This window comes from Ornithodoros turicata, chromosome 4, assembly GCF_037126465.1.
Source record: "Ornithodoros turicata isolate Travis chromosome 4, ASM3712646v1, whole genome shotgun sequence".
Lineage (NCBI taxonomy): Eukaryota > Metazoa > Arthropoda > Arachnida > Ixodida > Argasidae > Ornithodoros > Ornithodoros turicata.
This window is the reverse complement of record NC_088204.1, coordinates 1,091,047-1,109,839: the sequence shown is the minus strand read 5'-3', so window position 1 is coordinate 1,109,839 and position 18,793 is coordinate 1,091,047. Positions and strand designations below refer to the sequence as shown.

At 44.2% G+C, this 18,793-nt stretch overlaps 1 protein-coding gene and 1 non-coding gene across 3 annotated transcripts; both read right to left on the bottom strand.

The window, feature by feature from the left end:
• Nucleotides 1-1,284: 1,284 nt before the first annotated feature.
• Nucleotides 1,285-1,357, bottom strand: Trnap-ggg (transfer RNA proline (anticodon GGG)). The gene has a single exon. It is a non-coding gene; the product is annotated as a tRNA-Pro (tRNA).
• Nucleotides 1,358-6,980: 5,623 nt separating this feature from the next.
• LOC135392604 (cysteine-rich protein 2-binding protein-like) lies at nt 6,981-18,702 on the bottom strand. Of its 2 annotated transcripts, none has more exons than XM_064623310.1 (18): nt 18,520-18,702; nt 18,326-18,440; nt 18,127-18,261; nt 17,747-17,892; nt 16,380-16,531; nt 16,147-16,268; nt 15,677-15,801; nt 15,479-15,625; nt 14,701-14,926; nt 13,106-13,226; nt 11,069-11,158; nt 10,832-10,888; nt 8,541-8,653; nt 8,393-8,476; nt 8,224-8,342; nt 7,869-7,917; nt 7,679-7,811; nt 6,981-7,179 (listed from the first exon to the last, which is right to left on the bottom strand). In XM_064623310.1, the coding sequence occupies exons 1-18, from the start codon at nt 18,605-18,607 to the stop codon at nt 7,006-7,008; spliced, it is 2,196 nt and encodes a 731-aa protein (XP_064479380.1). In that variant the 5' UTR covers nt 18,608-18,702; the 3' UTR covers nt 6,981-7,005. The 2 variants fall into 2 exon arrangements, with proteins under 2 accessions (XP_064479380.1, XP_064479381.1); XM_064623311.1 differs by having other exon boundaries at nt 7,679-7,776.
• Nucleotides 18,703-18,793: the final 91 nt, after the last annotated feature.

Below are 18,793 nucleotides of genomic sequence, written 5' to 3'. Positions count from 1 at the left end.
TAATGCTAATTAAAATTTCAGTACTATACTAAAAAAAAAAAAAAAAATCCTCTCACCTTAAGTAAACACATTTTTCCTGTTGGAACACAGAAGAAGGGTGTAAGCATGAGGAGAGTAACATGGCTTTGAGTCTGAGGACAAACTAGGATGGACATGGACTGTCCTTTCTGTCCTGGTTTGTCCTCACAATCAACTCGATTTTTAGAAGCTGTGCAACATGTGGCATAGCAAAATAAGAAATTGGGCTGGTTGGGCATAAGTAGTGATGGACAAAGTACCCGAGATTGTATCCCCGTAATGCCCTTTGTATCATTTCTGCCATTGAGGAGTTGAGAAAGAGTAAAGTATACAAAGTACCTGGCATCATTGGTACTTACACTTGTGTCCACATCAAGCTGTTTATTAAGTACCGTACAAAATACTTGTGAAGTATGTTGCAACTGAGTTAGGGCAGTAACCTAGGCAAGTTTGTGTATCTTGAAGAGGGGGAAAACTTGCAATGTAATCCAGCTTCCTTCTTTTTTTGTGACAGCGCGCCAAGTACGTTCTCTAGAGTCTTCCCATATTACCTCTGTTTCCAACATATTTTTTTCACTGAAATAAAAAAATGTCACCGGCGGACCTTGGTCGATTTAAAATCGAATTGCCCAACAACAAAAAAAAAGCTTGACATTTCATTATCGGAATAACATACCGCAAGCTGCATGTCCCTTTTTATTGTATCAAGGGCACACGGCATTCCGGTAGGGGGCCCGGATGCCTATTGATAGCCTCTTTAGTCATCTTTATGTGCCGGGATTCCAATTGTTTCCTCATTCCACAATGGCCCTCACTAGCTAAAATTTCCAGATTATTGAGACTTAATCTATGACCAGTTCTAATTGCAGGTTCACATAGTTCAATTTGCTTCTCTGTGGTCTTGTCAACATCTCACTCGTCTTCCTTCGTTCTGGTTTTTGTCCTTCTCCCAGTTTCCCAGTTCTTGGCAGTTTGGTAGTTTTGAAACTTCAAACTTTTGTCGTCATCGTATTGTTGTTGCCGATGTATATGCCCATTAAAGACCATCCTTAGGGGAGTAAGTAGCAAACTTTTTCTTTTTGGTTTCTTGCTGATCGTGAATAGTTTCCAATGCTCAGCCCATCTGGACCCACCTTACCACATGCCGGACGGCATGTCCGGAAATCTGGCTGATCTGCTCTCTGAAGCTCACTCCAAGGGAGTGCAAGCAAGACTTCAGACTGGACATAACAGTGCCGCTGAAAGATGAAAGTCACTGAAAAGGTTAGCCAGCTGTAGGGATCGAACCCACATCTTCTGGATTCCCGGTCCAGGGCTCTACCAATTGAGCTAAGCTAACACGCCTTCCCAGCGACTTTCGGGGTGAGTCATCTGAAGGGACACATCAACCACTCTCTCTCGCTCTTACATTTTTGCTCACTCATACACACATTCATACGACAGGGATCGACGCAAGCGGCAACTGTTGAACACGAGAGAACTGATGTTCTGAGGCTGGAACAACATAGAAGGGACAAATACATACAAATAGATGTATAAACATTAGGGGTGTGCGAATCCGAATATTTTAAGTCGAATCGAATATCGAATCGAATGGGGAAGAAAAATCCGAATACCGAATCGAATATCGAATATTTGTGCAAAATTTACGATATGTGACTTTTACACTAAACGTTCCATGTTGTAGCCCATGGCCTTAGTGTAATTTTTCTGGCATTAACTGTCACAAGAGAGACATGCAATTCTTCTGTTTAAAGCCCCTACTCTTTAATTTTACATGAGAGTGCTTCTTGCTTTCCAAGTGAGCCTACACTTACTGGAGTGGTTACCTTCATTTCAAAATTTTATGTCGGGCAGTAGCATGTTACACTGATGAGGCTGTAATTGCTTCAGACAACCACAGGTCATTTGTGAAACAAACGAATTGGCATCCTGCCTCAGCTTTGCCATGAACACCCTTTAGTTTCTTTGCACTTGCCCTAGGAAGTTGCACTACCCTTCTTGTTCGTGGGCTGTAGTCATTATTCGAGAGTCCTAACTTTTTAAAGGCAACCTCACGGACATCAAATCAAAGTCCCTCGTCGGCACCGCTAAACTGCATGTGGGAGGGGCGCCACCCCTTCCACAGACGATGTCTACAAAACTAACTTTGGATTCCGTTATCTCAAACTAAACACCGTCCCGCTTGTGTTGGTTCTGCAGCCAAGTGCAATTTCGTAAAGCAGGCTTCACCTCATGCACGGAAGCATCAGGTGAAGCCCACTTTCGGGCTGTGTCGTTCATATTCGTAGAATAGTCGAATATTCGAAAATTCGAATATTGGATATTCGATTCGCGAATCTAATAGTTCGAGCGTTTGATATTCGATTCGAATTCGACAACTCGAATATTCGCACACCCCTAATAAATATATGTAAAAACATGGTATGTATTTGTCCCTTCTGTATTTGTTCCAGCCTCAGAACATCAGTTCTCTCATAACAGTGCCATTTTTAACCATTTCTGACTGGAAGGACCTGAAGTTTAGGAGCGACTTGCGATAGTGCAACCTCAGGTCAAGAAACTGAAGGGTTGATAGCATGCTCATGGGTGGAGACCCACCCAGTCATGTCAGACACAGTGGTGAACCCTGGTTAGCTGTGTGCATGCATGTTGTAAGGTCCTTTTAACCCAAAGTGAAGATTCCGGTCACCACCTGACCTCTGCATGAACTGCTCACTTGTCATTGTTCTGTGTAATACAACAGTTGATACATATATCATTTCTCTCGTTTCCGTGCCCATTTGCACTTTCTCGTCACTAAATGTGCACAGAGAATGAAGTAACTGTGGAATCTGTGGCAAGTGCCGTCAGCAAACGAAAACATAAACACGCCACTGAAGTTATCTACATTTATTGAGACACAAGCTTTTGTCCAGAGCCTGGCCTGCTTCAGATGTGAATACACAAGTGGCTAGTTCCATCTCAAATCGAACAATCCGGTACACTTGATGTCTCGAATGAACGGGAAAAAAATATATGTTGAACCCATCGGTGAGTTAGGAGAAATAAACGCTTTCCAAATTCTCTGCGCTGCGCGGTTCGGAAACTAGGAGAGGAGGAAAAAACTGCCCCTCATAATATGATGTCGTCGCGCGCTGGTTTGAGCGCTCGCTACAAGGCTATTTCTTGTCGCATTATAGAAATTTCTTGATCAGGCTTTAGACCACTTAGGGCACAATAGGATCCTGCGTTGGCAGTGCTGTGTCCGTTTTTGTTTGTCTACAAAAAAATATCAACGTTGACTCAAAGTGCCGAAAAGCACCATATTCACTGCAACTTTGCGGACGATATACAAAACGGATAAGGTTGAGCTTTATGCCGTTTAATTTGTCATGCATCTGGCTATCGAATGATGTATAATTTGTGGCTCTACTCTGCCAGGAACGTAAGCGATACCTCTTTAAGTAGCACCATACCACCGAAAAATGACGAATTTCGGAAGCCTTTATCTAAAAAACCCCACCAAAAACTTGCCTCGAAAATTTTATATGTTGTAGGTAGTTCCTTAGACTATGCACAGAAGAAAAATCAAAAGTCGGACTTTATCGGTAGGCGCACTGTGAATTTTTCGCCAGCCCTATACACGGAGCGCATTCAATCCGTGGCACTGTGTCCCGCGTGTTGAAAAATCGAATTTTCCAAAGGGGCTTTCAACTTCTGTCTTCACATAAAAAGTAATTGCTATCATTTGAAACCGTTCTGAGCGCTTGCGTTCATAATAGTGTTGTAATCGCTGAATGTAGATTGTGGAGCAACCATATGTGCTCACATTTTTTGGCGGATGACACACATGCATTGCAAGCGCTAGGAGCCCGTGAAGAACAGAATGCTTCAGAATACTTTTGCGTCTTTATAAGAGGCATATTTGTTCACGGTGATCATATTGAAGCATATTTACAGTACACAGAATAGCAAGAACTTGACAGCGAAGAAGACAAGGTGACGAAGGTAAGAAGGGGGGGGGGGGGGGTAACGTAAGTTATGCAGAGCATTCCGGGTGGATGAGAGTGCTCGTGTCATGAACTGCTTTAGGCCGTTGTGGACGCCATTTCCTTAATGTTACTTTTGATGGCAGGTTCTTGTCAGATTTTCTTTCAAATGTGGGCAACAGTGCTGCGTGTTGTGATTCAGCCACCTTTGCTGTGAAGTACTTGAAGCAGCTTCTGCATAGCTGGCCCATTTCTGTTACGCCTTCGGCTTGATCTGGTGGAACCACAGTCTTTATGGCAGCTACGCCGATCTCCGAAGCAAAGCGAAAATATTTTGTCTATAGGACTTTTTTCTTGTGTATGATGCGGTAGTCAGCGAAATCCACACGATCAGCGCAGTACAACGAAGTGGCCATTGAGGTAGGTGACATACCAGGACGACACACTACAGTAATGCAAATGCCGTCGCACACTCTGTATAAGAGCACTACATGCACTTCTGTAGTCGAGAAGTGAGTGAAGCGTCTTCTGTGTGTAGGTGAAACTTTGCGCAAGGTGTCTTCAGTGAGTAAATGCGATCAGGACCTTCCCATGGTCGCAGCATGTCGAACCGAATAACATGTCGGACAGCGGCACCAGTCGGGCTGTTTCGGCAAGGTTCACAAAAGGCACCATGAATTAGCCTTGAGTGTGTGCGTATGGCACTACACAACAACATTTTCCTGAGTGTAATTTCCCCCGTCCGAGGTCATGGGCCGTAGGAAAGAAATGTTTCAAAGAATACTGGAAGTCACTGCGTCCCTCCTGCCATAATGCGTACAGTAAATATGCTTGTTTCTTTCTTTTCTTTTATTGCTCTCAAACAATGAAAAACAACATACAATAATAAACAGGACTGCGAGGGCAAGCCCTGTGATGCAGTCCAGGCAGGAACACAATTCAATGAAACACACTGGGCGAGGAGCACTGTCATGAGTACAGTTGGAAACAAAAAAGAAAAAATGCATTAACACATCCGAGTCGATGGGGAGAGTGAGGGAAGACAAAGACAGGAAAAATGACAATAACATGTTGCGATCTATTGAGATGAGCGGAAGTAGTATTTAATACTGCGCTTAAAAGCATTGGAGTTGGTAATTGTGCGCAAGTTTCGGGGCAGATTATTCCAGGTCTGGCTTCCAAAACATGCTAATGATAGTGAGCCATAATTAGTTCGAGGCGTGGGAAAATGCAGTGTATTGGTGTCGTGCCTAAGCGGGTAAGGCCCTATGGGTAAGCGGGTAAGGCCTATGTTTAGAATAGCTCTGAACAGATATGGCTCTTACAAAGATGTAAAATCATTCTGTTCTTCCCTGGCTCCCAGCACTTGCAATGCATGTGTGACATCCGGCAAAGAATGCGAGCACATCTGGTTACTCCACAATCTAGATTCAGCGATTACACCATTGTTATGAACGCAAACGCTCAGAACCTTGAAAAGGAAACCTTGCAACCTCAGAATGGTTTCATATGATAGCAATTACTTTTTATATGAAGACAGAAGTTGAAAGCCCCTTTGGAAAATTCGATTTTTCAACACGCGGGACACAGTGCCACGGATTGAATGCGCTCCGTGTATAGGGCTGGCGAAAAATTCACAGTGCGCCTACCGATAAAGTCCGACTTTTGATTTTTCTTCTGTGCATAGTCTAAGGAACTACCTACAACATATAAAATTTTCGAGGCAAGTTTTTGGTGGGGTTTTTTAGATAAAGGCTTCCGAAGTTCGTCATTTTTCGGTGGTATGGTGCTACTAAAAGAGGTATCGCTTACGTTCCTTACAGAGTAGAGCAACAAATTATACATCATTCGATAGCCAGATGCATGACAAATTAAACGGCATAAAGCTCAACCTTATCCGTTTTGTATATCGTCCGCAAAGTTGCAGTGAATATGGTGCTTTTCGGCACTTTGAGTCAACTTTGATATTTTTTTGTAGACAAACAAAAACGGACACAGCACTGCCAACGCAGGATCCTATTGTGCCCTAAGTGGTCTAAAGCCTGATCAAGAAATTTCTATAATGCGACAAGAAATAGCCTTGTAGCGAGCGCTCAAAACCCGCGCGCGACGACATCATATTATGAGGGGCAGTTTTTTCCTCCTCTCCTAGTTTCCGAACCGCGCAGCGCAGAGAATTTGGAAAGCGTTTATTTCTCCTAACTCACCGATGGGTTCAACATATATTTTTTTCCCGTTCATTCGAGACATCAAGTGTACCGGATTGTTCGATTTGAGATGGAACTAGCCAAGTATGAGGAGCACTTATATAAACACTAGTGGGAAGGGGAAAAGTGGGTACAGAAAGAATGTTCAAAGCACCCTGGAACAGGTGGCTAAGGAGGTTGCGTTCAAAAAACGCTTAAGTGCATGTATCTCTGTCTGGCGTGGAAAGACCAAGTTTTGGGGGGGATAGACGCCTTTTGACATTGAAACACGGGGTTTGGGTGTTTGCGATTAGGAATGTACGAAATGTTAGGATGACCACTTTTCGAGTGTGTCATAAAATACGTTCTGGGAGGTTGAAAGCGACAGGTCGTTGGTGGAACATAGATTGTACCCCAGTGAATTGATAAAGGGCTGATGTTAAGTCATTGTTCAGATCAGGTTTTCATCGAAGGTCACGAACATCTCTCATGTTATTTCCCAATATATTGAATGTTGCATTTGCTGCGAGAAATTATGTAGCAAATACTGGGGGAATTTCAGTGTAGCGGATGAAGGATGTTGTAAGGAAGTGGTTGGGATGACAAATTTGGAGATTTCGCAGGGTTTTCTGCCACAAACCCTGCCAAATATCCCTTTAAATTAAAAGAACCGGCGCAACTGTGCGATCCCAATCGTACCACACTGTGCAACGAGAGTGTATTACAAATAAATGCAACAATGTTCCTTTCCACTTCCGTCCAATTTCCCTTTTGTGGTGTCCTTTGAAATTCTAACTATCCAAGATGAAGGTGACATTTTATTGTGCCTGCTACCTACTAAGCCTGAGAAACAGAGCGTGCTTACACTCTTTGGAGTCTGCGGGAAAATATTTATCGTAAAAGTCCAGGATGATCTCTTCAACTTTGAAGCCAAACTTCTGGTACAGGAGCACGGCAGGGTTTGTTGCCGACACATGCAGCGTTACGTCTTTGCCGATGCACGTCTGCAACATGTGCGCGCAATGTTCTGCTTTATCACGCTTTGCGTGTGGAAGAATAGGCTCAATAGTCATGCGCGACACCATCTACAATACTACAGCAAATTGGAAGATGCATCCAGCCACAACTTGTAGTCTTAAGCTATTGTTTAGAATCAGTGAAGCATTATTGAATTAGTGGTGCAGCGAGCATGCACTGCTCGATAATTATCTCATCACCCTATTAGTTAACTCAAATCTGAACACCCCACGTTAAAGGAGTTGTAACGTCTTGATAAATACCAGGGTTAATCCTGGTCTTTTTCCCACTTGTCCCAACAAACTAGTTGCTAGTGAACACTGTTTGTGTCTCACGTTTTGATTAAACAGACAAGGATTCTGTTATGACAGTGGGGTTATGACAGTTTCCTTGTTCCTCACGACAGCCATATCAAAGATTAGTAAAAGGGCACCAGCAGGTGTGAGCCTCTCATTTCCTTTTCACTGTCCTCAACTGTGTACGAACCTGTATGAGGTGATAGATCATAAACTTTGCAATTCCAGCTTGCCGCCATTCTGGATGAGTGAATATAAAGGGAATGTAAGCCTCGTTGTACTTGACGTCTGGAACCATGAACGCAAATCCGATCACCAGCTTCCTGCATCACCGTGTGACATGATGATGATACATAATAGGCAGTATTTAAAAGACTCACCTGTACATTACTACGCAGCTAAAATCTGGATACTCAAGACTTTCCGATACTGAAACAGAATGTTAATTTGTGAAGCATGAGAAAACTGTAGTCTCCTTTGAGCACTGACCCTGCCATCGCATTTTTGGGATAAAGAGTGCATTACATAATTATAACACACACACAGCTCAATTTGGAGTGGATCTAAGAAAATTCTCAAGACAAAAAAGGAAGCGGTAGAGAATCCCTAGTGACCTTCCAGCTTTTAGACTTTGGACTAGCTGGGAACTTATTCCCACTGGCTCCTTCACCTGTATATATCTGTACGTAGATCTGTAATGCAAATAAAACTGTATCCGATTTGATTTGAACTCACAATCAATTCCGGGCCAGAAGAACGTTTCACACATGGCATTCACGACGGGAATATGTTGTGGCCTCACGTAGCAATAGTCGATGGGATGTCTCGTTGGCTTGGCACTCTGGCCTGAATTCCTGAGCAGACAGTTGAGTCATTACTTCCTAAATGGGCAAATCAAACTTACCTTTTCTGCGTAACTATTTCTTCGAGTAACCTCAGTCGAAGGGGCATCGTCTCGTAGTCTCTCAAAATAAATGGCTTCAAAGTCCTGTCAAGAAAAAAAAAAAGCAAATGGGAAAACCCGGGAACGAAGCTGTACGAGGGTGAGTTACCTCTGGGTGTAGGGGCTGATGGTACATTCTAACTGCTCCTCTTCCAGGCCCAGGATACGAGTAATAAATGACGTGCGTGTGTAGATGCCGAGCCTCGCTGTTCCAGTCGTCACCTGCAGGAATGTTCATTTTTAATCTCTACAATTTAATTGTTTTTTTTTTACAGCGACAGCTTTTAAGGGCTCAATTTCGTGAGGTTCCTGTCCTGTACGTCGCATCGCTGAAAACCCAGCGCGTGCCGCTTATGTTTCTCTCTCTCTTGGTGCGAGATGAAGCGAAGAAGCTAGAAAAAGACATTAGATGCGGATTGGTCATTTCAGAAAGTCACGTTAGCTGTGATGTTGGCATCATGTGCCTCGGAGGAACAGTCGTAGTTGCTGCTTCACATGTGAAGAGCATGTGAAGGGCGCGCACGTCGCCCTCTTGTCACCCGCAGCACTAGCAGAGATGGCCATGCATGTGTGTGCCTGTGTGTACGGAGGTGAATAGTGGCATTATGGGCCATTCTAGGAGGCATAGGTACGGAAGGTACTGCGGACCACAGAGGGCGAACCATACACCTAGCGACAGGCAAGCTAAAATAAACAGCTCTGTCACCATCGTTGATTCGATGCCACTGTAACCTGCGTCACATCTGCAAGTTTTTTTTTTATGGGTGTTGGTACATGGTAGCTTCATATAAAGACAGGTGTCCCTCTCAAGCTAGCGTAGAAACCCGCGTTGAGAGTGCATGTTTACATGTTTATGTTATGTGTGGTTAGTACGCAGTGGAAAGATGTAATACAACCATGACCTACTAGATTATAACGACGACGTCATAATCGGCAACCCCAATGAGGGGCCCGTCCGCACGATCTGCTAGGGGCGCTACACATCGGCCCCCTAGGTCTACATCGTGATTGGACGATGGAAATTTGAATTTTGAACGCGCAGAAGCGGACGCTCGACTACCGTAGCAGACGACAGCGACAGCTCCTACGAAAACGCGTAGAATGATGATGATAATCAACTGTAGAAAGAAGCATCTCTCAAGGGACATCCACTGATTGTGCATAAATACTAAGGTAAGCTGAAGTACAAAGTATTGCAGAAACTGAGAAGCAATAACGGGGTCGATGAGTAGCGCCACCGCTAGCCTCCAAATGCGGTGCTGGGAAGGGCTGCGTATGACATGGTCGCTATAATCTAGTAGGTCGTGAATACCACGTAGAAAAGAAAAGGCAAAGTGAAACAAATTTATGTTTTAGGGAAGTGAATTTGTGTTATAATTGCAACGACGAGGCTAAGACATAGTTAAGAAATAATAAATATGTATAATACACAGTTGGCATGTACGTCACAAAGTACACAAGGTAGCCATTAGTATGTTTACACGAACAGAGGTTAACATGAAGGAGCAAGCTCACTTTTGCACCTTTAGTTGCAGCAGAATGTAGGACAACTTTTCTTGCAGTTTTACTTTAAGTGAGAGCAACAAATGGCGGAGGTTTTTGACCAAACACTTTTTCATAGAACCAAAAATGCTCACTCCATCACTGCATTGCTACCGTATTTTCACGCGTATTAGCCGCACCGCAGATAAGCCGCAGGGCTCGTTTTTAGATACATTTTGAAAATGTTTTTGCAGATAAGCCGCACTCGCGGATAAGCCGCGGGCAATACGAGACGACTGATTTGTGCGACAAAGGAGACCACAGAGAAGGCCATAAACCATGTGGCCCATACTCCGGGATCGGCACAGTGTACAACAGAGGAGGTCAGTTCTGGAGTTCTACCAAGATCGGATTGTGCCCTTGTCGGGTGTTTTTCGTGGACTGATGGGTAAATGATCTTCCAGAAGACGTGAATCACTGTCACCACTTTCCTTAAAGCTGCTTGGGGGAATGCACCAGGAAGATCAATCTACTCGAATGTGGACCCGTCCCTGTTACGCACTGTTCGTGCATCTGCAGGGCAGTGCTGTTCCAGAGACACTGTCGGCCCTTTCGTTAAAATCGGCGTATGGGGAAAATACCAGGAAAAAATAGTCATCAGATAAGCCGCACCGGTGGATAAGCCGCAGGGCGCCCGTGAGAAAAAAAAATCGTGCATAAGCCGCGGCTAATACGCGTGAAAATACGGTAGTTCCAATTGTGTGGCTCGACCATAAACTCTGCAAGTTTGAGAAAATAGTCCTCACACTCCCTTTAACATCCTGCTATGTAAACCTTGCCAAAGGCCACTGACAATACATTTAAATACACCATACAATACACTGAAATGAGGCACCGCAGCACTGTTTTTCAACCTACCTGGTAGCGATCCAGCACATTGACTCCACCTTTATGGGGTTGCAGATACGCTCCTTTCTGGAAAGTGGCACAAGTACTATATTAAGGTTTCTGCGTCTACTTTTAGATTTATCAAAAAGAAAGCTCGTCAAATGTACTATTTTCCCAACACGACACTACACTGTGCATGAACTTGAAGACATGCGATTTGCCTCGAGTCAGCTTGTCTTGTTGTAGTTCACCAAAATGAGGGATTACCATTTTTCCAACTTCTTCCAACATGCCCGAGGTCAACTTGCAAACTTCCTGGTCCAGATCAAAAACTGGTGTGTTCCTCGCTCGTTTCATCTTGAAAAAAAAAAGGGACGCTAACATAAATTGGTGTCTTTTCGATTATATCAATATTGTATAAAGTGGTTGTGCAATTCAAAATCATGTGTGCATTGTCCTGAGGGGCAGAGCATTCAGGAAAAACAATTGTCGACATTCATGGCATGCCAATTGCTTTTTCTAAGCATGCGACCTAATTTACTACATACAGACTATGCAGACTACATGCAGACTACGTACTATTTACTATATTATAAGTAGAGGCGTACGAATACCGAAATTTTTTAATACGAATCAAATACGAATATCTGCAAAATTGCCCTTTGAATATTGAATATCATATCATAAGATAAAGGCATCTAATAACACCAACAACAGCCCAACAGGCAACAATTAAGCCCGAGAAACATGCATGATCATGTGTGCTGCTAGAAAAATGCCTCGGGACCGCACTTGAAAAGGGTTAATAAGAGTGTGTGTTAATGTATTGGCTTAACACAAGGCGTACATGCTTTTCTGCACATGTACAGTCTAATTACTTTTACAATATGCTACGACAGGACGTCTCTACGAATGAGAGAAAGAAAACGTTGGAGAAAGCACGTGACAAAGCGTCTATCCACTCAGAAAGCAGCAATAAGGGGATATTCACAGACGGGCAACAACGCTATCGTGAAAAAGATCTAAGCCATGTGGACCTCACGTGCAGTTGCCAAGGTACCTTATTTGACAGCTTATCCGATGACCTTATCCGATGACACTGTTCTACGTGCATGATGGGAAAGGGAAATGCTGAGGAGCTGCATGAAAGGCTGACCTACTTGCACAGCGTATGAAGCAATGTGTTGCTCTCATAAAGCAAACTGAAAACCATCAAAAGAACTTCCACTTCAAAAATCCTTCGTGCATTTCACATTTTTTACACTGAACACCTGCTTTGGAAATACTGCATGTTCAGGATGTGGGATGGGAATACATGGTTTGGACGAGACTCCTTAATTGGCACTCGAAGACCGCGATCCCCCATGATGCCACATGGCTGTGCTTATCACACGATTGAAAGGACTGACTTTAATGGACGCCGTACAAAGCTGCGTGCTAGTTTTGGTTAGCAAACAACGCTCAAAAACTCACTCAAAACTGAAAACCTCTACACTTCACTTTGGCACGCACCTGCAACAGCTTGGTAGTAAGCTGGTATGATATTCGAACACGAATATGAATTGAATAACTGCAATATTTGATTTGTATTCAAAATTTCGAATATTTGCACACCCCCAATTACAGTCGCCGACTGATTTTTCGGACCCCGATTTTTCGGACATGCTCGATTATTCGGACTCGTTCGCGGAACGGCCGCGGGTCCCATAGAGGTGATGTATAAGAACGTCCAAAATTTCGGACGCCGTGCAGCTCCGTCGCTCGATATTTCGGACTCTGTTTGCCCAACTTGCAAATTTCTCTCATGGGGTGACGGAAAACATTGGTATCATCTGAAATTCGTATCATAAGAAATCAACCAACTAAAATATTGAGGAAAAAAAAAAAATAGGCAGTGATGATTGTTGATTTTCGATTCCTCTGAGTAGAAGAGGTCTGTCGTAGCGCTTCTGCGTCTTCGTTTTTGGACAACGGCCCAGCACGATCTGTCCGCCCGCGAGTCGCGCGACAGCGCTGTAAAGCGAGCTTCACCTAAAGCAAGCATGCGCTAGGTGAAGCCGACTTGCGGACTCGATGACGGCGGTGCCTCTGTCAGTGTTCGCTTCGGGAAATAGAAGCTGATGTTATCAGGCAGAGCTGGAAGCGCATTAGGAAAGCATCGACAAATTTTTCCGGCCTACTAGGACTTAGTGAAGATTATTTCGAAGCGAAATTCGTTTTTTCGAACTGCTCGATTATTCGGACTCTCGCGCGATCCCCGCAGAGTCCGAAAAATCGGACGGCGACTGTATAAGCAACTCCCACCTGTCTAACAAGTAGTTTCCGTCTCAGCCTCTGAGCTTCGGGAGGCAACTTCATTTTCTGGCCATACTTTTCGAGCTGCCTCAGTAACTGGTGTTCTTCATACATGCTCATGGGTGCACACCTAGAAAATTCGATACAGCATTTTTTTTACAAATTCTTCGCAGATTTTTTATAAAAAAGCTACGAGAACAGCGTAGATGCCATTTGGAGTTATACGGCCAGGTGGACGTCCTCTCGAAGAGAGTACGTAACTGTAAGATGACTAATTAGCTAAAAGATGTGCTCCTGAGGCGCGTGGTTTTCGCTCATTTGCACAGAGAAATTTGGGGATGGATATTTCGTGGCACGCGTTCGTTTCAGGTTTTTTTTATAAAATAAGATGGTTTTCTACTAGGTTTGCTGCTATCTCGCTTTCGCTCGAAATTTCCTAATTAGAGAGCTAATTAATGAATTTTAGGTAATTAGTCACCTTGCCCTCTCCAAGGAGATGTCCGCCTGGCCGTATAATAGGGTTAAGACCTTTTGCTGTTTTCATTTGGCAATGGTCTTTGCTGGAGTCTTCAATCTGGAAAATTTTCACTTTTTCGGAGAAACCTCCGAAACACCCCAATTTTTCCGGAAATTGAAGGCTTCAGTGGGCACCAACCGAATTTTGCCAAATGAAAACACCGAAAAGGAGGAACCCTACGTGTATAACTCAACCCCCAGAAACGACATCCATGTTACTCGTAGCATATTTGCAAAAGAATCTGTAAAGGATAAAATAAAATGCGCCGTATGCTTTAGTTTCACAATAGTTTCTAACTATGGGACCTCTTTATATAAAATGGAATTTCATCTATGTATGTATGCATGAACGAAAGAATCTGAATCTCAACACTTCAATATGCAAGGTGTCTGAAGATAAACTTTACAGTTCAATTGAATTCAACTGTTGAACTTTCCAGTTGTTTCTTGGTAAAATTTTGCAGAGAGACCCCCTTTCTGGTTTGGTTTCTTGGAGGTGAACAATCCAGAGGTGCCTCATTGTCTGAAACAGCTTTCACCATGAACCCAATTTCCAAGTTAGATGTATTTCTATGGCCAACACTCTTCGAAAATCATCCCCTAGATGGAATTTGTTGAGGTTGGCAAACAGTGAAGAATCGGAAACCTCTAAAGCAGAGCTTGACGAAATTGCGCTATACCAACATTATGACCAGCGGTCTTTCAACGATATTGCCCGCAAAAATATGTGCAGCTCGGCAATTAGACACTTCCTCGTTGCTTTATCAGATAATGGGACCCCTTGAGGTTAGCAAGAGTAAGAATTTGGGCTGGTTGGTGCATGGTTGAAAGCATAAAAAAAAGCGCTGGGTAAGACAGTTAAAACTGCAACAATAATGGATACAACACAGGCACATGCCTGTATTGTGTCTTTTATTACCCAGCACCGGGGTTTTTAACACTTTTCAACCTCGAGGTTTTTGACACTCAAACTGAAGCAGAAAACGCGTCATCTGAAAGCTTTACAATCGTAAGCTATGCAAAGGCTGCAGTACATAGATGTAAAATGGGGAAGTACAACTGTACTTGCACCGATTTAAAAAGCGTACCGTGGCTTTTCGGGCACTTCAATATGAGCTGCACTGCCCCCTTGGATCTGCTTTTCGTCCATCCTTCTCTTTTTGGATAAAGCTGGCCCACGAGATGTTTCCGTGGAGCTGCAGTAGCTTTCGCTGCCACTTTGTGGCTCTTCCTTAACGATTATTCCACTGTCAGCTTGTGGAGTACTTCGACCTGAAGTTCCTCCCCAGCTGACTTCTTCTGTGGCACCAACATCTGCAACATATTTCGATAACGTTAATTGACCGTCTCCCAGTCAACATCGAAATTTCCAACTTTGAAATGAAGTTTGCGCAGTTACAAAATATGTTATATAGAGGTAGAGATTTTTTTTAGTCCTTATGGATGTGACTTATGCATGCCAAGGTTGCGATTTGAGACGTATTTTACTTTTGTCGGTCGGACTAGTATATCTCGTGGGTTCCTTAATCATCTACCCATGAGGGCATTCAAAGCAAGCTTATCACGCTCCCCCCCTTTTTTTTCTTTTTCACGTGACTTTGGAACGTCACGCTGTTTATAACGTGTGTACAACACGTGGTGCTGTACATATGTTTCTGATATGCTCAGCCTCACTGCTTGATCCCTAGAAACGTAGTGCCAAAGCAGACGGCACACGTAAGATTTGGCAGAGCTGTTCCCCTCTTCTTTGTCAGTGGACACATATGGTCCTGTGTTTCAGGTAAGTGTGTACTTGAATTGGTTCAAAGCAATAAAAAAAAAAAAAGACAAAAGGACAAAAGCCAAGATAAACGCAGATGTACTTGCCGGTAGTGAGGATGTCGGACACAAGGTCGTCTACATTGGGGGACTCCACGCGCAGGTAGGATGGATCGCAGATGGATTCTTCGACATTGAATTCTTCCATATCTAGCATCTCCTCCTCTTCTTCGACTTTCATTTTCAGACAGAGACCTGCAGGGATCGTGTATTTATGTTTCCAGAAGAAACCATTTATTCTCATACCCTGCTGTGCTGCAGCTTCTTCCTGGAATATTGATGCGTCGTTCAAAGATTCGTTACTTCCAATCAACTGTTGCCGAAACGAGTCGTTGGCTAACATGTCTTGTTCTAGCGTGGACGAGCTCCAGCTTAAAAAGAAGAGGATACGACTGTGGTAACAAATATTATGAGTACTGTCACGTACGATTTCGACTATGACTGCTATGACGATATGATACGATTATTAGTTCAACAGTGATGCTACTGTACTTATGTAACAGTTCTTAGGAAAAAGCTTTGACTCTAAGCCAATTTTCTCTACCAAACTGTGCAAAGGCGCCATTTTCTGCAGAAGACTGGCTGTAGACAGGCTGGCTAAGGTGGCCCAAGTGTTTTAAATTATCTTGAAGCAACAGACTAACCAACAGCATATCTTAGGGATTGGTCACTACCAACTACACAATCAGAATCGCATTCCTACAAAAGAAACATACCTGAAGTCATCTGTTGTCATAACACTGTCCTGGATCTGCAGCAATGCTGGATGAGTTTCGTCATTTGAATCGGGTTCTTTTTTGATGACTACTTCATGCAGAGCACTGGCCTGAGTGACATTCTAGCAGAAAGAAACACTCGTAAACGTTTTCCCTCTCGAGACTGTGTATAATACGAGGTACGTCTGACACAAATGTTGGCTGGAAAGTGCTGATAATCGTCGATAGAATACCTGTGACCCCGACTTCTTTTCCTTGAGATGCATAGCAGCTTGAATGGCACTTGTGACGTTTCGCCGCCGAGTGCCTTCGACTAGTGGTAAGTTTTTGCCTGCTGATCCAGCTTTTGGCTTTCTGTACTTTGCTGTCAGCGGGTTCACACCATCTGCAACGGGCACCCTTTTGTCAGCTACAGGGATTGGTACCTACACCGTGTATTTACACGGAGGACATCCTCACGGAAGATTCTAGTGGAAGCGAAAACACTGCTCAGAGAACCGATGTTCCGTCCCATCCCACGTTATGTCCAGCATTCACACGGCGCACTCGTAGCAGACGACACCGTCAGCGTCCTTTCCTGTCGTCTGCTACAGAGTATCTTGTGGCTGTGTCGCAGAATATTCCCCATGATTAGCAGTGTACATGAAGACACGACACTGAGTGCTCGCGCTCACGTGACGGCAGAAAGCTATAACGTTTTTTGCATTTTCCGCTGTATTCTGGGGAATGTCCTTCGTGTGAATTAGAGCACTGCACGGGCCGACTTTTCCGGGCCCGACCCGGCCCGGGCGCATCGAAAAATGGCCCGGCCCGACCCGGGCCGGGCCTTCATATTTTTATGCGGCCCGGCCCGGCCCGGTGACCCAGTGACTAGAGCCCGGCCCGGCGTCTAAGCAAATAGAGCCCGGCCCGACCCGGCGAGTAGATCCCGGCCTAGTATTTCCAGCCGCGACGTACGCGTTTCTGGCGATTATCAAACAAATTTATAAGTAAATTTATAAGGAGAGAAGACAAACATACAAGTGATGGTGGTTTAACACCGTAACCGCACGAGACCAAATTAAATCCAGAACGCACGGGGCGTTATCGTTACACTGTCAAGATTTTGAGGGAGATAGAGCATGCTGTCGACAAACTGCTTCTCCCAGTCCCTATCCCTCTCACCAAGCTTTGCCAAAGTGATTGTGAAATATGTGAGGAGTGAGGAGCAATGTAAAGTGGCTTGGAGAATGTTCTAGAGGGTCGAATCATATGCATAATGCAGTACCCTTTGCTTGTCTTTGCAAAATATGCACAGGAATGACGCAAGCGCATGATGATATGAACTAATGCATCTCCAATGTGTGGAATTAGCTGCGTGGCCCGGCCGGGCCTGACTCTCGGGAACATATTTGTCGGCCCGGGCCCGGCCCTCGGTGGTGGCGTATTTTAACGGCCCGGCCCGCGGTGCTGGCGTATTTTGTCGGCCCAGGCTCGGCCCGGCCCGGAGCACATAGCCAATAACAAGCCCAGCCCAGCCCGCGGGCCCGGTCGGGGGCCCGTGCAGTGCTCTAGTGTGAATACACGGACACAGTATCGATTTTTATATAACTGAACTGACCGAAATCTAACGGAGATGGAGGTTTCATCTCGGTCAGAGTCCACCATCCTGCTTCCTTGAGCTCCACAGTCCCGGACCGAAAGTACTGAGGACAACCCGAGGACAGCGCACCCGCTACGGTGCCTCGGAAAGTAGCTGTCTTCTTCCTGGTGAAGAGCGAGACATTATAACACCAAAGACGTATTTGCGATTGTGCATATCACAATTTATGTCCCGAATGGTTGATACATTATTCATTTAAAAGCGATAAAGCACCCACTATTGGGCAACTACATGACTGACTCTCACTCGGTGTGTGTAGTCTCAGCATTTATTACCTTTTGCCCCAGGGTTTTATCGCTTTCAAATGGATTGTTAGATAATTTTACGAGTAAACGAACCGAGTATCTCCAAAGAATGCTGTCCAGTATTTGTCGATAAATGTGCAAATGTGTTCTCTCCATCGAAAGTATCCTAGCTTTCCGCTTGCACCACTAACGTGCAGGTTGTACAGAGCCAGCATGATGACTTGTACCCTGGAATTAAATGGATTAAGCAAGCAGCACCAAAATGTTTTATAATGTCAACAAAAAATGTCACCATTGCATCTTTATTCTTTCGCAGGTTTCAGTTTGCTCTGGTGAGCAACGTTCGCATGTTAGCTTATAGAAGAGATCACCGACAAGTGTAGTTTGCGGAGGAAATTTCAAACATTCTGAAACACAATATCGATATTCGTTTATGACGTATTAGTAGCTGAAGGGTTGGATGCGTTCTGCTGAAATGAACTTTACCTGCGTGGAAATACTTTTTGCACACACAACACTGCAACATGTGACTGTTCACTTCATTAGTATTGCAGTAGCAATGCAATCCATCCATTTCGAAAAGATTGCACTTTTAACGATCGTAGCTAAACCGTTAAGCACATAAATGTTGACATTGTCCACACATTCGCAATCGCCATGTGCCTTTTGTTTACCGTCTGCAGCAGACCCAGCCAAGCGCCAAGCCAAGCCACAACGGGGGGACGGTTTCGTCATTGTGGATTTGCTAATAAAACTTGTG